This window comes from Diadema antillarum, unplaced genomic scaffold (genome assembly GCF_040938485.1).
Source record: "Diadema antillarum isolate AM-2024a unplaced genomic scaffold, OU_Dant_1.0 seq00000763_RagTag, whole genome shotgun sequence".
In the NCBI taxonomy this organism is placed as follows: domain Eukaryota; kingdom Metazoa; phylum Echinodermata; class Echinoidea; order Diadematoida; family Diadematidae; genus Diadema; species Diadema antillarum.
In genome coordinates, this window is record NW_027271653.1 from 601,745 (window position 1) to 623,513 (window position 21,769).

At 40.6% G+C, this 21,769-nt stretch overlaps 1 protein-coding gene across 1 annotated transcript; it reads right to left on the reverse strand.

Annotated features, from left to right (window-relative positions):
• Positions 1 to 4,112: 4,112 nt before the first annotated feature.
• Positions 4,113 to 18,312, reverse strand: LOC139738660 (uncharacterized). The gene is made up of 7 exons (XM_071649275.1): positions 18,103 to 18,312; positions 15,575 to 15,659; positions 13,247 to 13,352; positions 9,868 to 11,614; positions 8,552 to 8,635; positions 7,790 to 7,919; positions 4,113 to 4,628 (listed from the first exon to the last, which is right to left on the reverse strand). Exons 1-7 carry the CDS (start codon positions 18,145 to 18,147, stop codon positions 4,456 to 4,458), a joined length of 2,370 nt encoding a protein of 789 aa, XP_071505376.1. The 5' UTR covers positions 18,148 to 18,312; the 3' UTR covers positions 4,113 to 4,455.
• Positions 18,313 to 21,769: the final 3,457 nt, after the last annotated feature.

Consider the following 21,769-nt stretch of genomic DNA (forward strand, 5'->3'; position numbering starts at 1 on the left):
AATTTCATGTGGCCAAAACAGTCATCACATGCTGGATGTACTTCTAATTATTGGATTTTACCAATAGTTGGCAGCTATGGCGTACCAGTCTCATTGTTATTTGTAGTGATTCCTGCGTACGTCATCTCTGTTGAAACTTATATTTGAATAGGACTTCACCTTAAAACTTCACCTACAAACAGCTTGCTGATCTTCAGTATGAGGTGACAAAGGCTTCGGCATTGCCAACCTTTTCGGTTCAGCCAACCGTTTCATTGCAGCCAATCATCAGACCTTTGGTTAATCAATGCAAGTTTACAGTGAATGTCCTTTTACATTTTGTGTACATTTCTGCATTTCTGTTATCATGTGGGGCATAACGACCTCGGTATTTGTTCAGGGTTTTTAGGTGATACGCTATCAGCGTATCACCTATTGTGATTGTCAAAATTTCTCTTTTTTTTTATTCTTCTTTCTTTCTGCCACATTTTGTGTCGTCAATATCTCAACAATGACATTACGGAATAACATAACATTTTCAGTCAACATGTCTCATAACAATATCTAGCCACAATAAGGTTTTCATGACAGTAACATATCTATGACGTCATCTAGGCGCCATTTTGTGATTTTCGGACCTTGTCACATGATCGATCATAACTTCATAACTAGATATCATTTCTGTATCATTTTCTTTGGACATAAAGTTCAGGTCAGGCTCTATCTTACGTTTTAACGCTAGTTACCAAGGTCATCATTACGCGCGCGTTTGCGCGCGTCAAAATTTTAAAAGGCTCAAAACGACTTCCCAATGGGAAATCTCGAAGTTTCAGACAATTCTAAGCGTTTCAAACATTTTCTCGCGTGCGCGTCCGTCCGCGCAATTTCGCGCGCAGAGGGCGTAACCAACATGAAAATGCAATTTTTTTGACTGATTTGGATTTCTGATACTTTGAGTAACAATATCCATTGATTTCCGATCGATTTTGACCTATAACAAAGGAATGCACTGGCGTCAAAGTTGAAATTCCGCGCGCGCGTCTTTCTGCAAATATAGTGAAAAAACATGTTTTTGTTTATGTCGCCATAGCTCTTTAAATCGTCCATTGACCCTATATTTCTATTGCATATTACAAAAGCATATGAATTGGAAATAACGTTTCAAGTACCAATATTGCCAGGAAAACTCATGACGTCATCATATCATCATCTGAAATCAAAAAAGTGGAATTAATTTTTTTGAGGTACTCTTTCTGACATTCATTTACTCGTATCTCTATTGTTTAAGCTTACTATCACCCCAAATTCAGATATGTTTTACTTTGAACATTTGCCTTTCAAGTCCATGTCATGGTTTTGAAATTTGATGACGTCATCATACTTTAAATTGTGATTAAAGGTAAAGACGCAAAATCGGACAAGTTTACGTGTTATGTCTATGGGAGGTGATTTTTTTAAAAAACATACATTGACTTGACAACGTTTAAGCACCTTTATCTCAGATGATTTTGCTTCATTTCCTCTGAAATTAAGTATGTTGTAGCTGTGACAATAAGCTGCAGTAATCATGCATTTTATTCTTTGAAATCTCCTCATCAGGTTGACAATTTTGCAATTTAAAACTGAAAATTAGAATGGAATGCGGACGAAACGATTCCTGATTCATCTTTCACGTACATAAGTTTACGTTCCTCTAATTTTCTCGTCGAGACGTATGGCCGAGTGGTTAGAGGTGTCGTCACAGAAACGTGAGGTTGCACACGTACGGGTTCGAACCTCACAAGAGCACGAAAGAAAATAATATTTTTTTTTTTACTTTTTTTCTTCAATGGAGTACTACACCTTCGTCCATGTAGAAGTCACGTTCGCATGTAAACACACCTATACGCACACACTCACACAGTATCCCTTTGTTTATCGTTGGAGACTGCATTGCTTCGACTGCTGCAAAATATTGCAGGCTGGGCTTTTCAAGCTGATCATGGTATATTATAACAAAATGAAATTTGTTCATATCAATTCAGTAACACAATGTAGTCGTGGTTACTTTGTGCTGATTTTATACATGTAAGAAGCTATACATTGTAAAAAAAGGTATTTGAATTGTTCCTTTAAGTCAGTCTTCTGTATTGATGATTATTTGTCAATTAGTGGTTTTTGTGGAGTTTCAGATAATGATAAAAAGTATGTATGATAAGTGCAGCGATACTTTCTACAGTTAGTTCAAAGTTGTGTTACAGAGGTTTGATACATACATTTAGCATTGTGTTTGTGTGTCCACGTGTGTATACAGGTTGGCCATATGGCACATTCTAGACAATAAATCTTAATTAATTAGCAAACGCGATCAGCTATGGAACTGAATATGGTACTAATGTATGATGTTCATGATTCTCATTAAACTGTGACGAGTTTAAAGAGATAGCTTAACTGTGTGTAAAAATAAAGCAATAATAAGGAAATTTTAAGGGAATTTGATAACCATGCCTATAATAATTTCATACAGGTACTAATAGCTGCCTCATATTCGTGCGATTGATCGTCATGTCAATAGCAAACTGACAACGTACGATTAATATATTATACATTAAACAACTGTCTTTCAAATCCATATCGATGTTTTCTAGTTTGATGACGTCATCATACTTTAAATTGTGATAAAAGTAAAGACACAAAATCGGACAAGTTTACGTGTTATGTCTATGGGAGGTGATTTTTTTTAAAACCATGCATTGACTTGACAACGTTTAAGCACCTCTATCTCAGCTGATTTTGCTTCATTTCCTCTGAAACTTTAGTATGTTGTAGCTGAGACAATAAGCTGCAGTAATCATGCATTTTATTCTTTGAAATCTCCTCATCAGATTGACAATTTTGCAGTTTAAAACTGAAAATGAAAATGGAATGTGGACAAAACGATTCCTCATGTATCTTTCACATACATAAGTTTACGTTCCCCATATTTTCTCGTCGAGACGTATGGCCGAGTGGCTAAAGGCGACGTCTCAGAGACGTAAGGTTGCGGGTTGGAACCCCACAAGATCACGAAACAAAATACTTAGCTATTTTACTTTTTTTTCTTCAATTTTGTATTACATATTCGTCCATGTAGAAATCACGTACGTATATAAACGCACCTATACACACACACAGACACACACACACACGCCATATCCCTCTTTTTTGTGTGTTGGAGACCACATTGCTTCGACTGCAGCACAATTTTGCAGGTTGACTTTGTCAAACCGATCATAGTATGTAATGACGACGACTGAGGTGTTGTACTTTGAACAATTGTCTTTCAAGACGATGTCATTGTTTTGTAATTTGATGACGTCATTACACTGAAAATTGTGATTAAAGGCAAGGTATCAAAACCAGCCGATTGTAGGTTTTATGTCTGCGGGACATATTTTTCCCAAGTTGCCAGAAATGGCATAGCGACCTCAGTCGTTACAAGGCCGCTTTTCCGTCTAGCAATGCAATAGATGTTCACACGGCCACGTTGGTTGAGTGGGCATTGACTTTCCCCCTGTTATATCTATACATTGTTTTTTTTTTGTCTTACCATTTCCGTGGATGACCCGTGGCCGAGTGGTTACAGAAACGGTTTCGCATGTACGCTCAATATAACTTCAAGGTGCCTATATCACATTCTTTTCTTTGTCGATCACAGATGACTGTCATCTGATGACCACAAGCGTATCACCTAACTCGTCCTCAATGTGACGAGTTTTCATGTCTCGTTATGTTATTGATTTTGCATATGTGTTTATTTGCGTGTGTGTGTTTTGTTCTGTTTTTAGTTTGTTGGCATATAATACCTTTTTTTTTTTCAGGCATAGCATGGTGCACAATGCACAAAGTACTAGTTACTCAAGTCACACAGACAGAACTGGCAATGTCCAATCCACTCCACTTCCTTGGCAGTTTTCTCATCAGGATGCTGCTTCGTAGTGTCCACAAACGGTATAAAATCCAACCACACAAATGGTCCCCCTTCCCACGTGGTATTCATTCACATCTGTGTGGGGATAAGGAGCATGGTGGCTATACCAGTGCGGTGCCACAGCTGGTTCCAGATCCAGCTGGGGACCTTTTTATTCAAATGCACATCACATATACCCCACTAGACCACAGCGTTTTCACATGAGCATGGCACAAATCCACACCTGATGTGCAGTTTTCTCAACTCCCTACAGTATATACGAAGTATTCAAGCAAAGCTGCCCTCATGGTCAAAATCGTACCACAAGAGCACTTTCCATCCCAGTCCAAAGCCTGCAAACACTTTGGTGACAAGAAGAATCGCTGATGACACATCTCTCTCAAACACACAAATTCAACGGCACAGCCGGAACCACTGACCTTCTTAATGTAAAGCCCAAATTGCAATCCACAGAACCACAATGCCTCCACGCAATCATTACAAACATCCACAAAATCAAAACAAACAAACAAAAAGGGACTCGACGGTCATCCTACCTTCCCAAGGCTAGTGTACTTGACCGCCATCACCTGTTGGGTCAGCACCCTTTGCCACGACCGCTTCAGCTTGACCGACGGGGCGCGGAAGATGATGCTGCCATGGTGGCAGGCCGCCTCATGGCCGCTGGACGACAGCACGGGGGTGATGCTGAACTCTCGGGCTGAACGGAAAGGGTGTGGTCAGAACCAGAAGGAGAGTCAGTAAGTGTGGTTATATGATTGGGTGTGGTGGTTTCACAGTCCAGTGCCAGCACTTCAGCCACAAGGACCAAGAGTCAAATCCTACATCTAACACCATAAAATCACATGTGCTGACGATGTCACTATTACTATGAGAGGACAATGTACAGCTGTATACGCAATATTACATCAGAATAAAACATTTCATGCTTTGCTCCACAAATTACTGTGAAAGAGTAAATTTTCGCGGTGCGGAAGTTTTTGCACATTTCGCGCAACCAGAAACCAGTGCAAGAATAAAAACACGCAAATATTTTTTGCACATCACATATTTCACGAATAAGAGTCTTATTTCTGCAAAATTAAAAACATGTGAAATTCATTTCATCCAGTGTGAAAAATTACTCATGCAAAAATAACCACGTTTACAGTATTGTTAATGGTACTGCTTAGAACAGCCCAGCTGTTTTGTTAATGCCACTACAGCCTAATACATCTTATAAAACCTCAAAACTCTTGTACAACAAACCATTAATCACACACGATCTGTAAATGCTGATGCAATTCTTCCTAAACCTCGCCACTGGGAAAAGCATTGGAAAGTGGGACGGTTCATCTCTTATCAGGTATTTCATCAATTTTCTGATTTACGATACCAAGAGAACATCGTTTTTCTATCAGATACTCAGCACCCTCAGGCAGATACCATCAAAGACACCAATTAAGGAGATACAACTGCTTGTAGGCATAGGTAAAAATACATGTACCTAGGCTACATGTACGTCACATACTGTATTCTGGCCAATGAAATGCTCTAGCGTAGCGTGGGCAGGACTACACAACATCCGCAGAACAATCTCTCTAGATATATTTATATTTCTTCCCCTCTCTTTCTCTATCTCTTAAAATGCACAGGTTCCAACTTCTCTCGAAGCCTTAATTTGATAAGGGAGGGCGGTTTGAAATACAATATACAGAACATGTTTATTAAGCATGCAGTTTGAAACACTTCTCAAGTTATCATACAGAACACTAAATCTGTGTGGTCCTAGTGTACTATATATCCTACAAGTTGGTTGTTTTGTTGTTGCTTTTTTTTCTCTTTCTTCTTTCTTTTCAAACCAGAACCAAAGTTTGGGTTTAGAAGATTTACTCTAGAAAGTCTAGTAGATTTGTTTTTCCCCACATGATCCACAAAAAAAAAAAATAAACATATTTGTTATCATGAAATTTTGGCTGGTGAAAAATTTCACAAAGTTACTGAACTTTGAGCATGAGTATCAACAACATCTCCTTCGGAGAACGTTGTAGGTACAGGTGTACCATGAAAAGTTTACAGGAATCTAATTTAGGATATTGTGGGGAAAATTGTTTCAAAAAAGGTACGAACACAGAAACATGTACATATGTATGCATAGAGGTGATGACAGTATCTGTTACTTTTTGTCCGCCTGTTTGAAAAAGAAAATACGACGCGAGACGTGAAAATATAACCTTTATGAAGCAATTTTCCCAAAGATATGATTTCTTCCCACGGACCATAAAAAGCAAAGACAAGGTATCTGCATGATGTTCGAAGGCATCAAGAAAATACAAGTGCAACAGAGAAAGCTTTGTTCCTGAGCTTTTTTTAATGTGAAAATGGAATTTGCAAGATTAAAAAATGCACAAAATAATGCCAAAAAGCTAAGGTAGTTTATTTCATCAGCATCTAAACAGTAGTGTGGGTTGAGGAACATTAACCCGCACATTGCCATCAAACAAAACAAAAAGGAAGTCCTGGATTTTTTTTTTCTCTTTGATTGATAAACTTGAAAGATTATCCGGCATAGTCATTATATCAAAATCATGTCAAGAGTTCATTTTTCACATGCCCTTGCACATGCCTGTGAGGCCAATTTCCTAGTTAACAGCCAAACAGTCCCAGACCACAGCTGATTCCAAAGTTGTGACAGCATTCACCATAGAGGGCAGTATACTATAAATGCAATTGAGTCCTGTCTTCACTAAGTTTGGCAAACTCGATGTCACTAGAGCAGCAAGTTGTTCGAAGATACAGTAAAACACCACTACTTCTAATTTTGGGCATTAGAAACATTTTCTTTCTGACTTTTATGACCAAAAAAAAAAAAGAATGTAAAAAAAAAACTTAAACATTCAAAACTTTTGAACAGATTGTCAGATCAAACAAATTTTAATTTTGATTTTCCTCAAACTTAAACTGATGTGTTCTACTAATATTGCTGCATTCTCTTAGTCCAAACATAGATTTGGGTGAACTTGTCCTTTAACCCGTTCCTTACCAGGTTCCCAAAATGAAGACAAGGGTGCCTGCTTCAGTGGCCTAAATTCATGTTTCTTTGTGTTAAAATGCTCAGAAAAGTGGTTTTGATAAAAAGATCAGAGTTTATTCTATCAGGATTTTTGTTCTCCTGCTGTTTAAAAAAAAAGGGGTTTTACAATATTATGTACCTTTTCCTGATTTAGTTTTTTGCTTGTTCTGCTGTAAACTCGTACGAACGTGTACATAATAATCAAGGCTGAGATCAGTTAGAAATGCAGGTTCGCTGACCCCAGTCACCTCATTCAGGTACCTGGTTTTGTGTAGAACAAAAGATTCTGAGAGCTCATCAGCGCACGCTCTATTCATACCTCGCACCCGATCGATATTTCCATTGTCCACGGGCACATGTAGTTGACCGTAGAAAGAGGGACACAATGAACCGCTTGACTGCCTTCACACAGCTGGATTACCAACCTGTGTGCCTCTCTGTCGACGGGCGAAAAGAATCTCGTTTGGGGGCATTAAACGCACTCAGAGAATTGCGGAAGGAACGGGTTAACTTTGCTTTGGAAGCTTTTAACTTTGCTTCAGAAAGAAAGGAAAAAAACCAGAATAAGAATGAAGCATTGGGCCTACCATTTTCGCAGTTGAAGTTCAAAAGGCTGATTTTGAGGATAGAATCAAATTTGTTTCGAATGGATGACAAACAAAACAAAAGTTAGAACAAGAATGACACAGTGAGCCAACCCTTTTGGCAGTTGAAGTTCAAAAGGCTGATTTTGAGTATAGACTTAAATTTGTTTCCAACCGATGAAAAATAAAGCAAAAACTAGAACAAGAATGAAGCGGTGGGCCTACCATTTTCACAGTTGAAGTTCAAGAGGCTGATGTCAAGGATGAGGAGGCGGGGAAAGATGACGCGGAGGCGGCCATCCTGGTGCTGAGAGCGAGCGATGACAAGGGCATCATTAAACACCATAGCCAGAACCTGGGTCGAGAAAGGGGTTCAGGGAAGAAAAACTCCAAGTTTTCACAAAAGGTCACAGGGCCATTGGGGAGTAATAACAAATTTACTTGTCGACAGCTCTGCAGATATCTAAAGGCGATGTCTGATTCAAAATGTCTTCAGCTACTGGAATTGATGTTGACTCAGCGGGGATGGGGATTTTCCCCATTCTTAGCCCCAACTGTGTAGAAAATGTAATAAGATTTAAAAGCTTAAATCATTTTAGTGCATGTGACCAATCAAAAACATAAAAATAATTCAGAATTCCAATTTCCCAGAAGTCACATCAAATACTTGTCAACTGCATATTGCCTAATATTACAAAACGAGATAAGTTTGCATGTGTTGAAAACACATCAGCATAACCTATGCTAAGTACAGCAATTAAAAATCATTATAGTGAAGACAAGTGAGATATTTTCAATATCTCACACCCACTAAACTCTACATATCACTTCAGCTACCAGTAAGATTATCTTTGATGATTCATTATGAGTCACACTAACAAGAAGTAAATGTAAACCCCTAGTGATTATACTAGAGCTTAAACAGTGTGCAAAATTCTTTGTCTTTATTCTTTTACTTGAAGTATTTTATTACACAATTTGTCATACCTCTCTGAACTTCTTGCGCTTGTTGAAAAAGAACAGGCGGCCTGCATGAATCAACTCTCGATCAGGTGGTCCCAGGGTGAAAGGCTGAGAGATAAATAGATTGCAAACATGAGTTCATTATAAATGTATCATGTGGTTTGAACATACAACATTCATCCAAGCAGAACACACCAAAGCAAATGTCCTTGTCTCTCAATGGTTGTGTTCACACAGATCAGCTGTAAAGTTAAGTCAACTTGATGTTAGCCAACAATGATGATAATGGAACCTGATGTGGAGTACTTCATGGTTTGGAACTTATTTGCTTATCGCCGTTGAGAGCATCAAAAGCTTTAAAGCTCATCTTCAAGAGTCATCTTCCACCATTTGGAATTTGCTTGCAATATTATCAAAAGGTTCTACCACAAAACTTGTCTGGCTGATGTGATTTGCCAGGATGATGAGTTGTTTTGGAGCATTCTGAGATCAAAAGTGTGAATTAATAAAAGTCAGTGTACACGACTTGTATTTCTGTAGCGCCCTCCTGGTTCCGTAGTGGGTAGGTAGAACATCACTAGTATGTGACGATCAAGACGTGCCCAAGCAGCGGTATTGAATGGCAAGCAGCTGGCGCATGTGATTCACTCTCGCATGATGGATATTGCTGTGGCCCGATATGAAAACATGTAGTAACCACAATCGGGGATGCTCTGAGAGTGCAATACTTCCAGCATACCTTTTTGGGTAATTTTTCTTCTCCTTTTTTTTTCCTCCAACTAAAATTGTTTCAACAAAGCATTATTTCACTCTTTTCTGAGATGCATGTATATGTCCCCAGTTTAGAGCAAAAAATTGGCAGTTCCTGCAGTCATATGGAAACCAGCTGCGTTCTACTTTTCCATCAATGGCAGAGTGAACGCGTGAATATGGCCATTGAAAGAGTATCATTATGAGTGAAAGCTATCTACATTACATGTATGTGTATGAACATAATAGACAATTCCCCTCATTGATGAGCAGCAGGATAGCAACTTTGCATAAAATACACATTACACAGACTTAAAAAGGAAAACTACTGAGAATGTTATGTAAAGTACAGTGGACTCCCGTTATAACGAAGTCCTCGGGACCAGCATTTTCCTTTCATTATATCGAGATTTCATTATAACTGAACAAATAAACAATAAGAAAACATAGATTGGACGATATTGTGGCCTGAATTTTTACTTCATTGTAAGTGAAGTTTTGTCACAAGCGCTTTTGCTATAACGGAAGTGCACTGTATTGATGTCAAGTTGGAAAGGATGCGAATGGCATATTTTCTTTTATCCACTCACCTCAATACCTTTTGTGAACAGAACCTCCTCCATTTTGCCATATTGAGCAAAGGAGCACCTCATTTTTACAGCACTGTCATCGACATCCTCATCGCCATGGTGATCTGCCACTGATGCATTGATACTGCTCGCTCCAGCATCTCTCCCTCCAGCATCTCTCCGTGTTGCCCTACCTATCTTCTCGTTGACGTACACGCGCGACGGTACTGGGGGCTTTGCATTTCCCTCCCGCCGCAGCGACCGTGAAAGTGCAGCAAATGACTGGCTCTTCCCCTTCTTGAGGATGTGGTTGTTGGCATAGAGGTCAGGGTCCGAGATGTGCGGGAGCAGGGTTGCGCCCAAGTAGTCCTCCGACTTGCTCCTAGAGGTCTTCCGCATCACAGGGGTGACTTTGGCGAGGCGGCGTGCAGCATTGGCAGGCTCCTGCACATCTTCCCCAGTATGGAGTTCGCTTATCGTCATGGCGGACTGGTGGAGTGCCAAATCGGACAAGCCCGACTTCGTCAACTGTGGGAGACTCCTCTTGCGCTCCATGACTATCGGGGGTCTTGCTAATTGCCTCTCTGACAGGGAGGGTTTCAGTGGCCTTGACACAGCAACATCAAAATCGCTGAGCGCTGTGCTTGACTTTGCCAGGTGCTTCTCCTGCGGAAGTAGCACTGGCAGCTCGTAGGGGCTGTCCTTGAGTTCACTCAGCAGCATTGAGGCTTCCCCGTCAGGGCTGTGTCTCGTGGGTAGCTTTGGCTGGACAATGATCTGTCTGTTGAATTCCTCCGAGAGCTTCCTCATCGGTGACCTGGGCGGGGTCTGGGGGCACGACGAACAGCTGCACGTAGCTTTCTCATAGATCTGGTTCTCGCTTTTGGTATTCTTGCGGGGCATCATGATCCAGGCGTTCTCGTAGACAGTGGAATTCCTCGAGCTTTGCGACGCTGTTCTGGCTGTTTCCTGTACAGAGTTCCTCTGAGGTACACTGGGCAAATCCTGCAAAGGGTTCTTGGCTGTGGCTGTTTCCTTTGGAGACCCCTGATGTGTAACAGACAATTCCTTTGCTGCTTCCTGAAAGGAATTCCTGAGAGCTTGAGCTCTGACAGCATCCTTCAGGGATTCCCGGAAAGAATCTTGAGGGGAGGTCTGTGGTGACTGCTTGAGTGGCTCTAGGATCAAATCCCTCACAGAGAGTCTGCCCGAGTCCCTGACGGACTCTCTGTAGGGACCGCTCACCAGAGCCACATCAGCATTCACCTGGGCATCTGGGCCGGGACCAGTGTCCCGCCTGGGAATGATTTCATCACCTCCACTGTCAGACGTCATGGCATCGGTGCTACTTGACCACCTTCCATCCGGCCCTTTCCTCTCCCCTAAGAAGTCTCCGTCCTTCGACTCCCGCTCAAGGATGATGCCGCCTTGTCCCTCCTTCTCCGGCAGCATCCGCTTTCGTCGCATAGCAACCGTGGCGATCAGCTCCCGTTTGAGCCTCTTCTGTACCAGGCTGACTGGCGACAGGTTCCCTGTGTTGCCGGAGTAACCCATCAAGAGTAATCCTTTCTTGCGAGTCAGAGCTGCCGCCCGGGCGGCGGACGCCTTGACGCTGCGCAGCCTGTTGTTGTGCAGGTTCTTTCTCGCCTCCTCCTCCTTCTCACTCTGGTGCTTGCGTCGCAGCTTGGAGGGCCTCACAGGGATCGACGGTCTGGTGGTGGGGTCAGAATGGCGCTGCACCAGGGCATCAATTTTGCTGTGGGTTTGCCTGTGCATACAAAAAGAAAATTCAGAATGCACCGTAAAGATCAGAATATTCAAAGCACTACATTTTCATGTGACACACATTCATTCAAAAGTACCAAGGGAGTTAAAATTTAAGTATGAAAAGCATCATTTAAATCTGCAAATTGTAATTTCTGGAGTTGCTAGCATTTGTCCTTCTTGGTTTGTTTTTGGGTTGTCTTAACATGTGTAAGGGATTGCCAAATCAATTGTAATGGAACAAGATTTGGCCATTTAACTTGTTGAAGATGAGTTCCGAGAATACTCAGGCTGGTGTCTTAAGGGAAATGCGTGTCATAGCAAAATCAGTCCGTCCTCAACGGGTTAAAGCAAGTTGCAGCTAATTGTCCTGACACGGTAACAGTTTCAATAAGGCATTTTCATTTTCCAGCATTTAGCTTCTAACATTTTTAGTTGGTAACATGGATGGTACTCTGGAGCTGATATGTATATTGATATCAAGGACTATTCATGGAAATTGGGTCACGCTGAACAGCAATTATCTCCATGCAACTTTCAGTTTTGAGGCTAAAATTCCATTTCACTGCACCAACACTGCTTTCTGTGATTAAGGTAATGCACATATAATTATCTCCGCCAAGGGAGGAGGTTATGTTTTCATCACCGTTGGATTGTTGTTTGTTTGTCAGTTTGTCTGTGTGCAAAATAACCCCAAAAATTGAGCACGGATTTGGATGAAACTTGCAGGAAAGTTTGAGAATGACACAAGGAACAGATGATAAAATGTTGGTAGTGATCCGGAAATGTTTATGGATTTTATGAAGGATTTTTGATATTTTGGCAGGTAGGGTCAATGAACTTGGGAGTTCAAGCTGCGCATTTTTGAGGTTTCATGCGCGCACTAAAGTGTGTGCTCTATTTTCTGCTAGGGCCAAGCACGCCATGCAACTGAGGGTTTATGACGTTACAAAGGCTTCTATATTGGGAAATCGAGCGATTTTTCAGTGGGTGGTAATTATTGAATTATGGAAGAGCAAGATCATCAGTGGAAAGTAACTGCTTGGTGGAGGTCTGTGCTCTCAGAGTTGTGACTGCATTAGTGCTAGCACAATGTTACCAACAAAGACACTTAACTGATAAGACAGGAAAGTGCGCGCTAATCCTGTACAAAACAAATGGACAGCGCGCTGTCCTCATGCGTATTACGCACATCACCTGAGACCACTCAGTTAACTTCGAAGACAGTGCTTCTCAGGTGATGTGCGTCTTTGCCTGAGACGCGCTGTCTTTGAAGATGTGTTGTTGTTTATCAAGCGTCTTTGATTGTGAGATCATGTTGTTGCCAAATTTTTACCTCCACAAAATAATCCTTATTATTTTAAAATGTTGTTCTTCAAAATAATCCCCTTAAACGGTAAAAAGCTATGACTATAATTTTTACATCTTTTTAAGATAATAAAAATACCACGACCTTTGGAAATTAATGATGTTTCTAGGTGTACTGAGTTTGTACTTAGCTCCCTTTTGTATTGTCATGTAGGGTAGCCATTTTGTGTCCATTTTTATCCTGCGCCTTCGTATCTTGTTATCTCTACTATCTTTGGTTACCAATCTCATGTCACTATCTCATATCTTCCATAGGTTATGTTCTCACTTTAGGATGTCTTTGATTCCCCGGCTGTTGATGCCAGCGACGTTGTAGCCTCCAATCTCAAGGAAGTAGTCCCCCTTCTGGAGCCCAGCAGCTTCGGCTTGGCTGCCTGCAACGATACGCGCAAAGATATTGAGATTAACAGGAGAGACATGCAAATATTGGTGTGTTCCTTTAATTTCAGAGCGATTTAAGGTCACAGTGCACTCTGATGGGGGGAAGACAGTCAGAAGCCCAAGAGATTAATTATTTTCCTGTATGTGATCATGAAAAGAAAGCATCAAAAAAACACCAGGAAAATTTCACTATGCGAACACTTGTTTAACATGATGCTCCACTGCACAGGAGGAAAAATTGATGCCGTGCAAATACTTTTGAAGAGATATGCTGATATACATGTACATACAACATCACTCATTTCATGCTTAAAGCAAAAATAAGTATGAAGATTTACAGCACATTGCAGTGCTTACATACAAGAAGTGGGATTCAGATCTAACAATGTTAAAATAATTACCACTTTAGAGCTTTAAAAAAAGAAGAAATCTTAAACAGTAGGCCTACCCCATATTCCTTAGCTATCTTTCCCACCCCCAAGACTATTACTGCCCTGATTTGTGTTCATCTGTTTCTTTTTTTTTCTTTTTCTTTTTTTACCCAACATACAGGACATGGTAGACCGCTAGATCATCTTCCTGTCATCAGTATATCAATTTCTAGAGGAATCTTTAGCCAAAAATTCCCATCAACACAGTAAGTGGTCTACATCACACCTATGCCACTCATAGAGGTTTCAGAACTGTGGGCAACCGCAGGGTCCCTAAAAGCTGACTCATAGTTTAAGGATCCATTCATTATTCCCCAAGAAGGAGTCATGCAGCAAACTTTGCATCATTTCTTCTTCTATTTTTTTTTAAATAGTATGATACAGTTGCTTTTCTGATGGTTCGAGAGCCAGACTACACAGGATAATTCAATCAGAGGTAATGTTGATTGCAGAGATTTTTATAACATTTTGAGGATGTACATTGTACCTATCCACAGAGTTGCACAAGGGGCCATAAGGTGAGGCAACAAAGTAACTGCAGTTTACTATACGGCAAAGGTTAAATGAAGAGAAACAAATAACTGAACAAAATTACATTAAAATCAAATTGCTGGAAACAGGGAGGCATGAACGAACAACCAAATACATGTTTATAGAAAAGACCAAATGAATAGATTTTTTTTTTTAATCAAGAAAATAGACAAAATAGATACATATATGATTACATTAATGAAGAGAAAAGTGAAGACAAAAATGTGTACAATGTAGATGAATAAATGACTAGATGGATGTACAAAGTATGATTAGAGAAAGGAATAAGAAGCAAACACACATCCCTATTGGAAAACATGTCTACCTGTTGATGCACTGGATCACTCCAGTCACTCATATCCTTGCACCTATCCCCGGATTACTCCGACCAAATCCTCACTGCCGACGGTTCTCATCAAAATCGTGTCAATCACTTACCCTAGCTGGGGATGTCTATGTGGGATTAGGATCTACAAGCGTAGATCAGGAGCGGATCCATACCAGAATGTGATCAACAAACTCAATGCAGGTAACCCTGTTAGACTCTAGCAGGCTCAAATCAAAATCACAAATCAAGCCTTCAAGCTGAAACATGGGGTTTCATGCACAGTTTAAGCCGTTGAGGACAAGTCCTGAGTACACTAGGGCATGTGTCTATGGGAAATGTGTGTTGTAGCAAAATCAGCCCATCCTCAACGGGTTAAGAAAAAATGCCATCACACATACTGAATGTACATTTTGCAGAAGGCATAGAACCATGCACAGAAACTCTGTTATGACAGCTCAGTCATTTCATACTTGCTTTTTCTCCATAGTTGTGGACAAATCCAAGGAATGGGAAGTACACCATGCACAGTGGTGGCAAACAAAGAGAAGAAATACAATTACGGAAGGGAAAGAGAACAAGGAAGATAGTGAATCAAGACTGACAAGAAACAAAGAAGAAACCTAGGATATCTATCAAGAGAAATACAAATAAAAAAGATGGGAAAAAACAAGAAAAGAACAGTGATCACATCAAATTTGGTGGAAATAACAAACAAACAAAAATGCTGAAAAAGAAACCTTGAAAAAAGATAAGCGAAAGAGAATTTAAGGAGACAAAAAAGAGAGAAAATAATGAGAGAATAGTTTTTGTGTTTTTTGTTTTTGTTTTTTGTTTTGTTTTGTTCTTTTTTTCAAACAAAGGGATCCAGAGATGAAGATAAGAGGAAGGAACAAGAATCAACAGCTGGTTGATCTGCACATGTTACCTTTTTCCACACTGCCGACCTGTACTGGCAGTGTGTCCAAGAGAGTGAAGCCATACTTCCCACTGGCATCCTTACACAGCACAACCTGGGATCAGAAAAGGACAAAATACCATACCAAAACAAACGACAAATTAGCACACCAATATAAAAATCTTTTGCAGAAACCTAATATGTTCAAAAAGGAGAAATAAAGAGTTTTAAACAACGCTGCACACTGGCACTGGTCCGAAGGTCCCTGACCAGTAAAAATCACTGTTGGACCAGAAATTTTTTTTTAAGGAATGCACCTGTAAAACATACAAAAACTGGGTATCTACTGGTCCGACCCATCTGTAGGACCAGTAGAAAAAATAAGTTGGTGTGCAGCCGTGATTATCATAAAAAGAACTTCTACGGCAACAATTAACATCTAGCAGACAGTACAGTGTAAATAATCATTTTATTTCTATATTTTTTGTTATTTTATGATTATTAAAAAAGAATCATACACTGCAGAATGACACAATAAAATAAACAATGTAAATGAGGTACAAATTCAGAAAATGCTAAGGGTCATAAAACATGTATTCATGGTCTTGGAAAAAGTCCTATAGACATTTTACAGGTCTATACATAAGTCGACTCCATTTTTGCAGTGTTACTTGTTGGTGTACATTTAAGTTGTTGCATATGACAAGTCATTTTCAAATTCTGTGGGGAATAATAATATCTTGCAAGAAAGCGTTAGCAACTTTTACTCACGCATGAATGAGACAAATTAATGTCTGAGGCAAAATTGGCATTTTTTGTGAGATCTTTTAATATATAAACACTAGGGTGATGAGCACAAGATGATTGCAATCTTTACACGACTGAGACTGCAGGGGCTCGGGGGGTTGCGGAATCGCTTTAAGATGGCGATGGATTATTTCCACATCGTAAAATGCCATCACGTGGCGGCGACTGTTGAAATGATCGGGATGACTGGGTAATTCACCAAACAGGCAATGAATCATGCTTTACCTCCCCCGCTAGAGGTGGCATACTTTCAGACTAATGTTGTTAGATCAATCTGCAACCTTCGACAGCGATTGCCAAAACGTGATGCTCCGAGGCACTTTCTGCATTAGCTGCAAGTCCCCCCCCCCCCCCCCCCCCCCCCCCCGCAAATTCTCCCAAATACCATAAAAAGGCTAATGATCAAGTCAGATCACAACCTACGGCAGAGGAGGAGTTCTCCAATGTAACAGGGGGAAAAAAATACTACGTCAAGGTTATTGCCTAACATTTCCGAGCAAGCTTTTTCCTGCAGTTTTTGGTGCAAAGGGATTGCCAAAAATGTCATTTAGCTTCGTGAGTAAAAGAGACATTTTCGCTGAATTATACAGAAAAAAGAAAATGCCATTTACACTCCCACATGAAGAACATTACTGCTTTCCAACACTATCTCATATACAGTTACATCTTGTTGTTTTTGCTTTAAGGTTGTCATTAGCTCCAAAACATCCCTAAGCTTGCATTTCAATGAAATCCAACCAAGCAAGTCTTATAAGAAACCAATATCTGAGCTTTGCTGCTGTATATTTTCAATTTCATTTTTATTACTCATTGCTAACTTGTCTTCTGAAGAGAAGAATAAGTATGTTTGTTTTTTCTTATCTGGCCTCATTTTGTTCTTCCACAATTTCAAAAATTTTTAAGAAACTTTTCAAATATGTAATGTGTCAGTGATCTTTAAATTACCAACATCTCTCGTAAGATTTGTTAAACTGCACTTGTTCCATCTTACCTTTTCCAAAAATAAGATGCATTCTAAGCTTTTAGAGGTTGTCCAATTCAATAATGAAGAAAAGATGATTATTTTACTGTAAAAGATTTACCTAGGACTTCATAGGTTCAAGAGCACTACAGGTATTTTATCTCACTATGACATCATCTTAATGTCAGCAATGCACTCATGTTATCTATGGCACAGCTTATATCGGCTCAACGCATTTTATCATACTGCTATAGTATAATGCTGTATGGGAACAAAAATAATTCTTTACAATAAATGTTTGTGCAAAAGTCTGCAAGTAGATACACTGTAGCTGCTAAAAAAATGCTGACATTAACAAGGATTTCTTCTGTACAAAGCAATGGCCTTTCAAACTACGAAGAAAACAACAACACATATCACTGTTGGGGCGACAAAACTTTTTATCGCAAAAATGTCAAATGTTCAGGAGAGCAAAAAGACATGGCAGCCCATTATAAAGCACTGCTACTGGATTCCCTTTCCTTAGAGATACTGCGGTGTCCTCATTTTAGGGGTAAGACAGCTAGGAGTTAGACAGGACATTCACTAAACTGATTATTTGACAATTAATCCAAAAAAGTGACTTTTACCTAAATTGAGATACAAGGTCTTGTCACCCCAGAATGATATAAAATGATATATACAAGGTAGATATAATAAAAAGCTACGGCACAATAGCATCTACATTGTATTTCCTCCTAAGGTGAATACACTTCTGATGAATATTCAATAATCAGCATTAAGTACTCACATAGTGAAGGGTGATCCAGGAAAGGAGTGGGTCTGGCCGGTCCATGTAGGCGGAGTCCGTCTCAGAACTCTGTCCCTCCTCTGATGTGCCCTGCGGTGATCGTCTTTTGAAGCCTCCTCTACTACCCTTCCACTCCTCTGCTTCCTCAGAGCTGCCGAGGATGTCCTTGGACGATCCCTGATGAAGGTAGTCTTCCGAGACTGGCTTCCTTTGAACGGCGGTTCCAGAGGAAGCCGTTGGACACCTGACAAAGGTGCTAGTGGAAGCTGGTGGACAACTGGCGAAGCCTTGACCCAGGTTCTGCCCGACCTTGGCTTCAGCTGGGCGAGACCCAGGAAAGGTGTGAAATGCTTCTGGCTGGCAGTTCTCCAAGGCTCTCTTCCCTCCTGCACTGCCAACTTTCTTGCTGTTGTTTGGGGCTTCGGCGATAAGGGTCTCCCTCTTGCTGCCCAAGGTGTGCTTCCCCTCCGGAAGATTGGACCCCGGGAGGAAATGCAGGGGTTTGCGTAGCCAATTCTGCTTCTCTCCAGCAACGTCTACCTCCTTTGCATCAGCAGGTGGTTCAGGTCTGATGGACACTCCAACGGTGCTGCCGTTCTCTTTTCCTCCTCGAGCCTGAATACCTGAGAAGACCTCTGAAGATGGCTTACTTGGAAAGGCCTCAAACTTCTGCTTTGCTGCAGCATTATTCACCTTCTGATTACCCAGGACCGGCTGAGCAGGTTTGATAGGCCATCTGGTGAAGCTTCCACCATCTACTCTTCCAACCCCATGAGACTTCTCTGGAAGTCCTGATGGGTAGTCCACCAATTTGTAGCCAACCCGTCCCGACGTTCGCAGATCGGGCTGAGTGGCAATTGATGCATCAAGACAGAGAACAGAGGAAGACCGGTCACCAGTATCCCCCTCCTCCCTCTTCCTCTTGAGGGACTTTCCCCGTCCTCGGGACCTGGCCAGCGCCTTCTGTTCCTTGGATGCCTTCAGATGCTTGGTCCGGCCAACATCGTCCCGCAGTACATAGTACCAGCCACTCACAACCTGGAGCACAACGAGAGGTTATATTCTCCATCAAGTTCGAGGAAATGTAATTCATTCAAATGTGATGCATGGCCATGAAGTGGAGTGTGTATTATTCAAGAGATAAATGACAAGTATTTTGTATCAACAAAAAGTTATATCCATCATAACCATCCAATAACAAAAGTTTTCATGGTTGAACTCCTGCCCATTCAATCAGCAATGACTGGAGATCTCGGAATGGAGTACTGTTAGTAGTAATCATTGGTAGTTATTTTGCGCAATTCAATTTCACCATTTCCACATTAACATATGGTATTTCCTCAGATTCATATTGCTCAACATTATATGACCAAAGTGTCGCAAGTTCCTTTGTAATCATAATCTTCATCAACGTAAAACTGCAGGGATTAAAAGGAGCAGATTACACATTCCATTACACAATGATGCAAGTGGATGACCAATTCAGAACACACTTGAATAAGAAGGTCTTTTCCAGACTCTTCAAAAGAGCACTTCACATCCATCTCAGATAGTGTGTTTCTCATTTATAAGGTTCTATCACAATGACTGGTAAATGTTACAATTATATTGGGCATGCAATGTGTTTATTATTGGGTACTTGTTAAAGAGTAGACATTTAGTCAGTGAATATAATGTCCAGTGCTCATACAAGTGGATAATTGCCCTATAAAATATGACAATTATCCAATCAACATCTTATGCTGAAGCGGCAACCAGACATGTCAACATTCATAGAGGACATGAAAGTAGTGTATCACAAATAGAGGAATCATTGAGCTAACATGGACATCAAACAGGGGATCCATTATATACGTGGTAAGCTCTTGAAGTGTGATTACATTTATGTACTTATTTCAACTTTTTTCAACTTTATTTCATGGTGAGAGTAAATACAGCACTTATACAGCAATTGTTACACGGGTCATCTCAAATTAGTCTTTGTAGAGTAGCCTGGCCCTTCACTTTTTGTGGTGATGAACAAACTAAAGGAACCGATTCATGAAAAGAATATTACGTACTCTGAGATGTGTGGATTAAACGCTGATGACCCTCACAGCAGAATGAGGACATGTTCTTTTTTTTTTCCTTTTTTTTTTTTTGGGGGGGGGGGGGGGGGCAGGCTGGTAGTGTGCCCGCAATGGGCGGAAGGATATCAGGGATGCTTGGGTTAGAGAGCGGATAGAAAAGGAAGGGCAGGTATAGGAGAATAAACATCAAGGTCCCCTGAACGGTCATCTAATATTCAAACTGGAAGTAAATCTGTGGCCCTTTGGGGATGCTCTGTTAACGAGGGGATTAGATTTACGGAAACACCACTCAGGATGGTGGAAAAGTGGGGATGGGGGGGGTAAAGATTGGGTACCCCCAATGTAGGTAAATTGATGAAAGGATTCAGTGAGATTATAATCTACCAGGTCATGCCCTGCGTGGTGTTACTTGAGGCTGCCAACTTTTGATCGGTGGCCTTCTCTTGCTATTTCACTGGCTGGTTTTAGAGTGGGTCTCATGTGGAAAAATGAGCTAAAAATCCAAAATGTGTCTGCGACTGAAAAAAGCAGTGTACCTGCATCATAGAGTCTACCACATCAGCCAGGAACTGCCGTATTCGGTTGTTTACATAATACTGTAAAACATGATATTTTTTTGCGGCATGAAATTTTCACGAACTGGAACCAATGGTCTTTTTCGCGACATGAAATTTTCGCGAGTTGCCTCTAACATTCAATGCCTGTAGTGTAGACAAGAACTTTCACATGTAACGCATTTCAATTTTGCAAATAGTTCTCACGAAATTCGTGAAATTAAAATGCACACAAACAGTCTTCGTTTTACAGTATACTTGTACGAGCCTTATATTCAATAAATGATCTTCAATAACCATCGAATCTACTGGTAACCTATTGCAATCAAGAAGATGCCTCAAAAAACAAAATTCAATTGTAAACAATAGCATCACCTCATCAATTTTCCATCGCCATTCCCCCCCCCCCCCCATGTATGTTTGTGAGGGAGGGATAGTTTGCATGTAATTTACTTTTCTTCAGTCCAAGCAGCTGCATCACTATTTTCCACTCTCCATCTTCAAAATTTAGGCAAAAATCCAGAAACCGGCAATTCCACGCCAACTTGAATTATGAAAGATGCCCATGGTGCATTCTACTAACATGCTGCACCAAGTGTGAGCCAATTTTGAGCATAAAGAATTCTTGGACAGTGACCAAAGCCAAAAATATCTCACTCTAACGTCCTTTGTAAGACACTCTAAAAGTGGGCTGGGTCATCATGACAAGATCACTTCTACAAAGCACCATCAAGCTATGAGTCGTATTGGTATGTTAGCCAATACATGCAGTGGAAGGATGCCTTGTTGAAACTTGCTGACGTGCCTTATTTAAGATGAGGTGGCGGCTCATTTGCACTCACTTTGGCACCTTGTTGAGTTTTGGCTGCCTCATCTTCTTGAACTAAACAGATTGCATAGGTCAGTGCGTTTTAACAAGGTACCTTGTCACTTTTTTCGTATTCAACAAGGTACCCTAGAAGTGCCGACTTTTTTTCTTTTTCATTATCATTACCTAAATAAGGTGTCTTTAACCCGTTGAGGACGAGTCCCAAGTATACTCGG

Bases quoted from the DNA above. Each gene is read 5' to 3' on its own strand.
- LOC139738660 (XM_071649275.1), bottom strand. From the start codon at position 18,147: ATGGACCGGCCAGACCCACTCCTTTCCTGGATCACCCTTCACTAT. The intron at 8,636-9,867 runs GTGAGTGGATAA...TTTATCTCTCAG, and splicing joins TGTTCACAAAAGGTATTGAG to CCTTTCACCCTGGGACCACC. The intron at 4,629-7,789 runs GTAGGCCCACCG...CTTTCCGTTCAG, and splicing joins GAACTTCAACTGTGAAAATG to CCCGAGAGTTCAGCATCACC.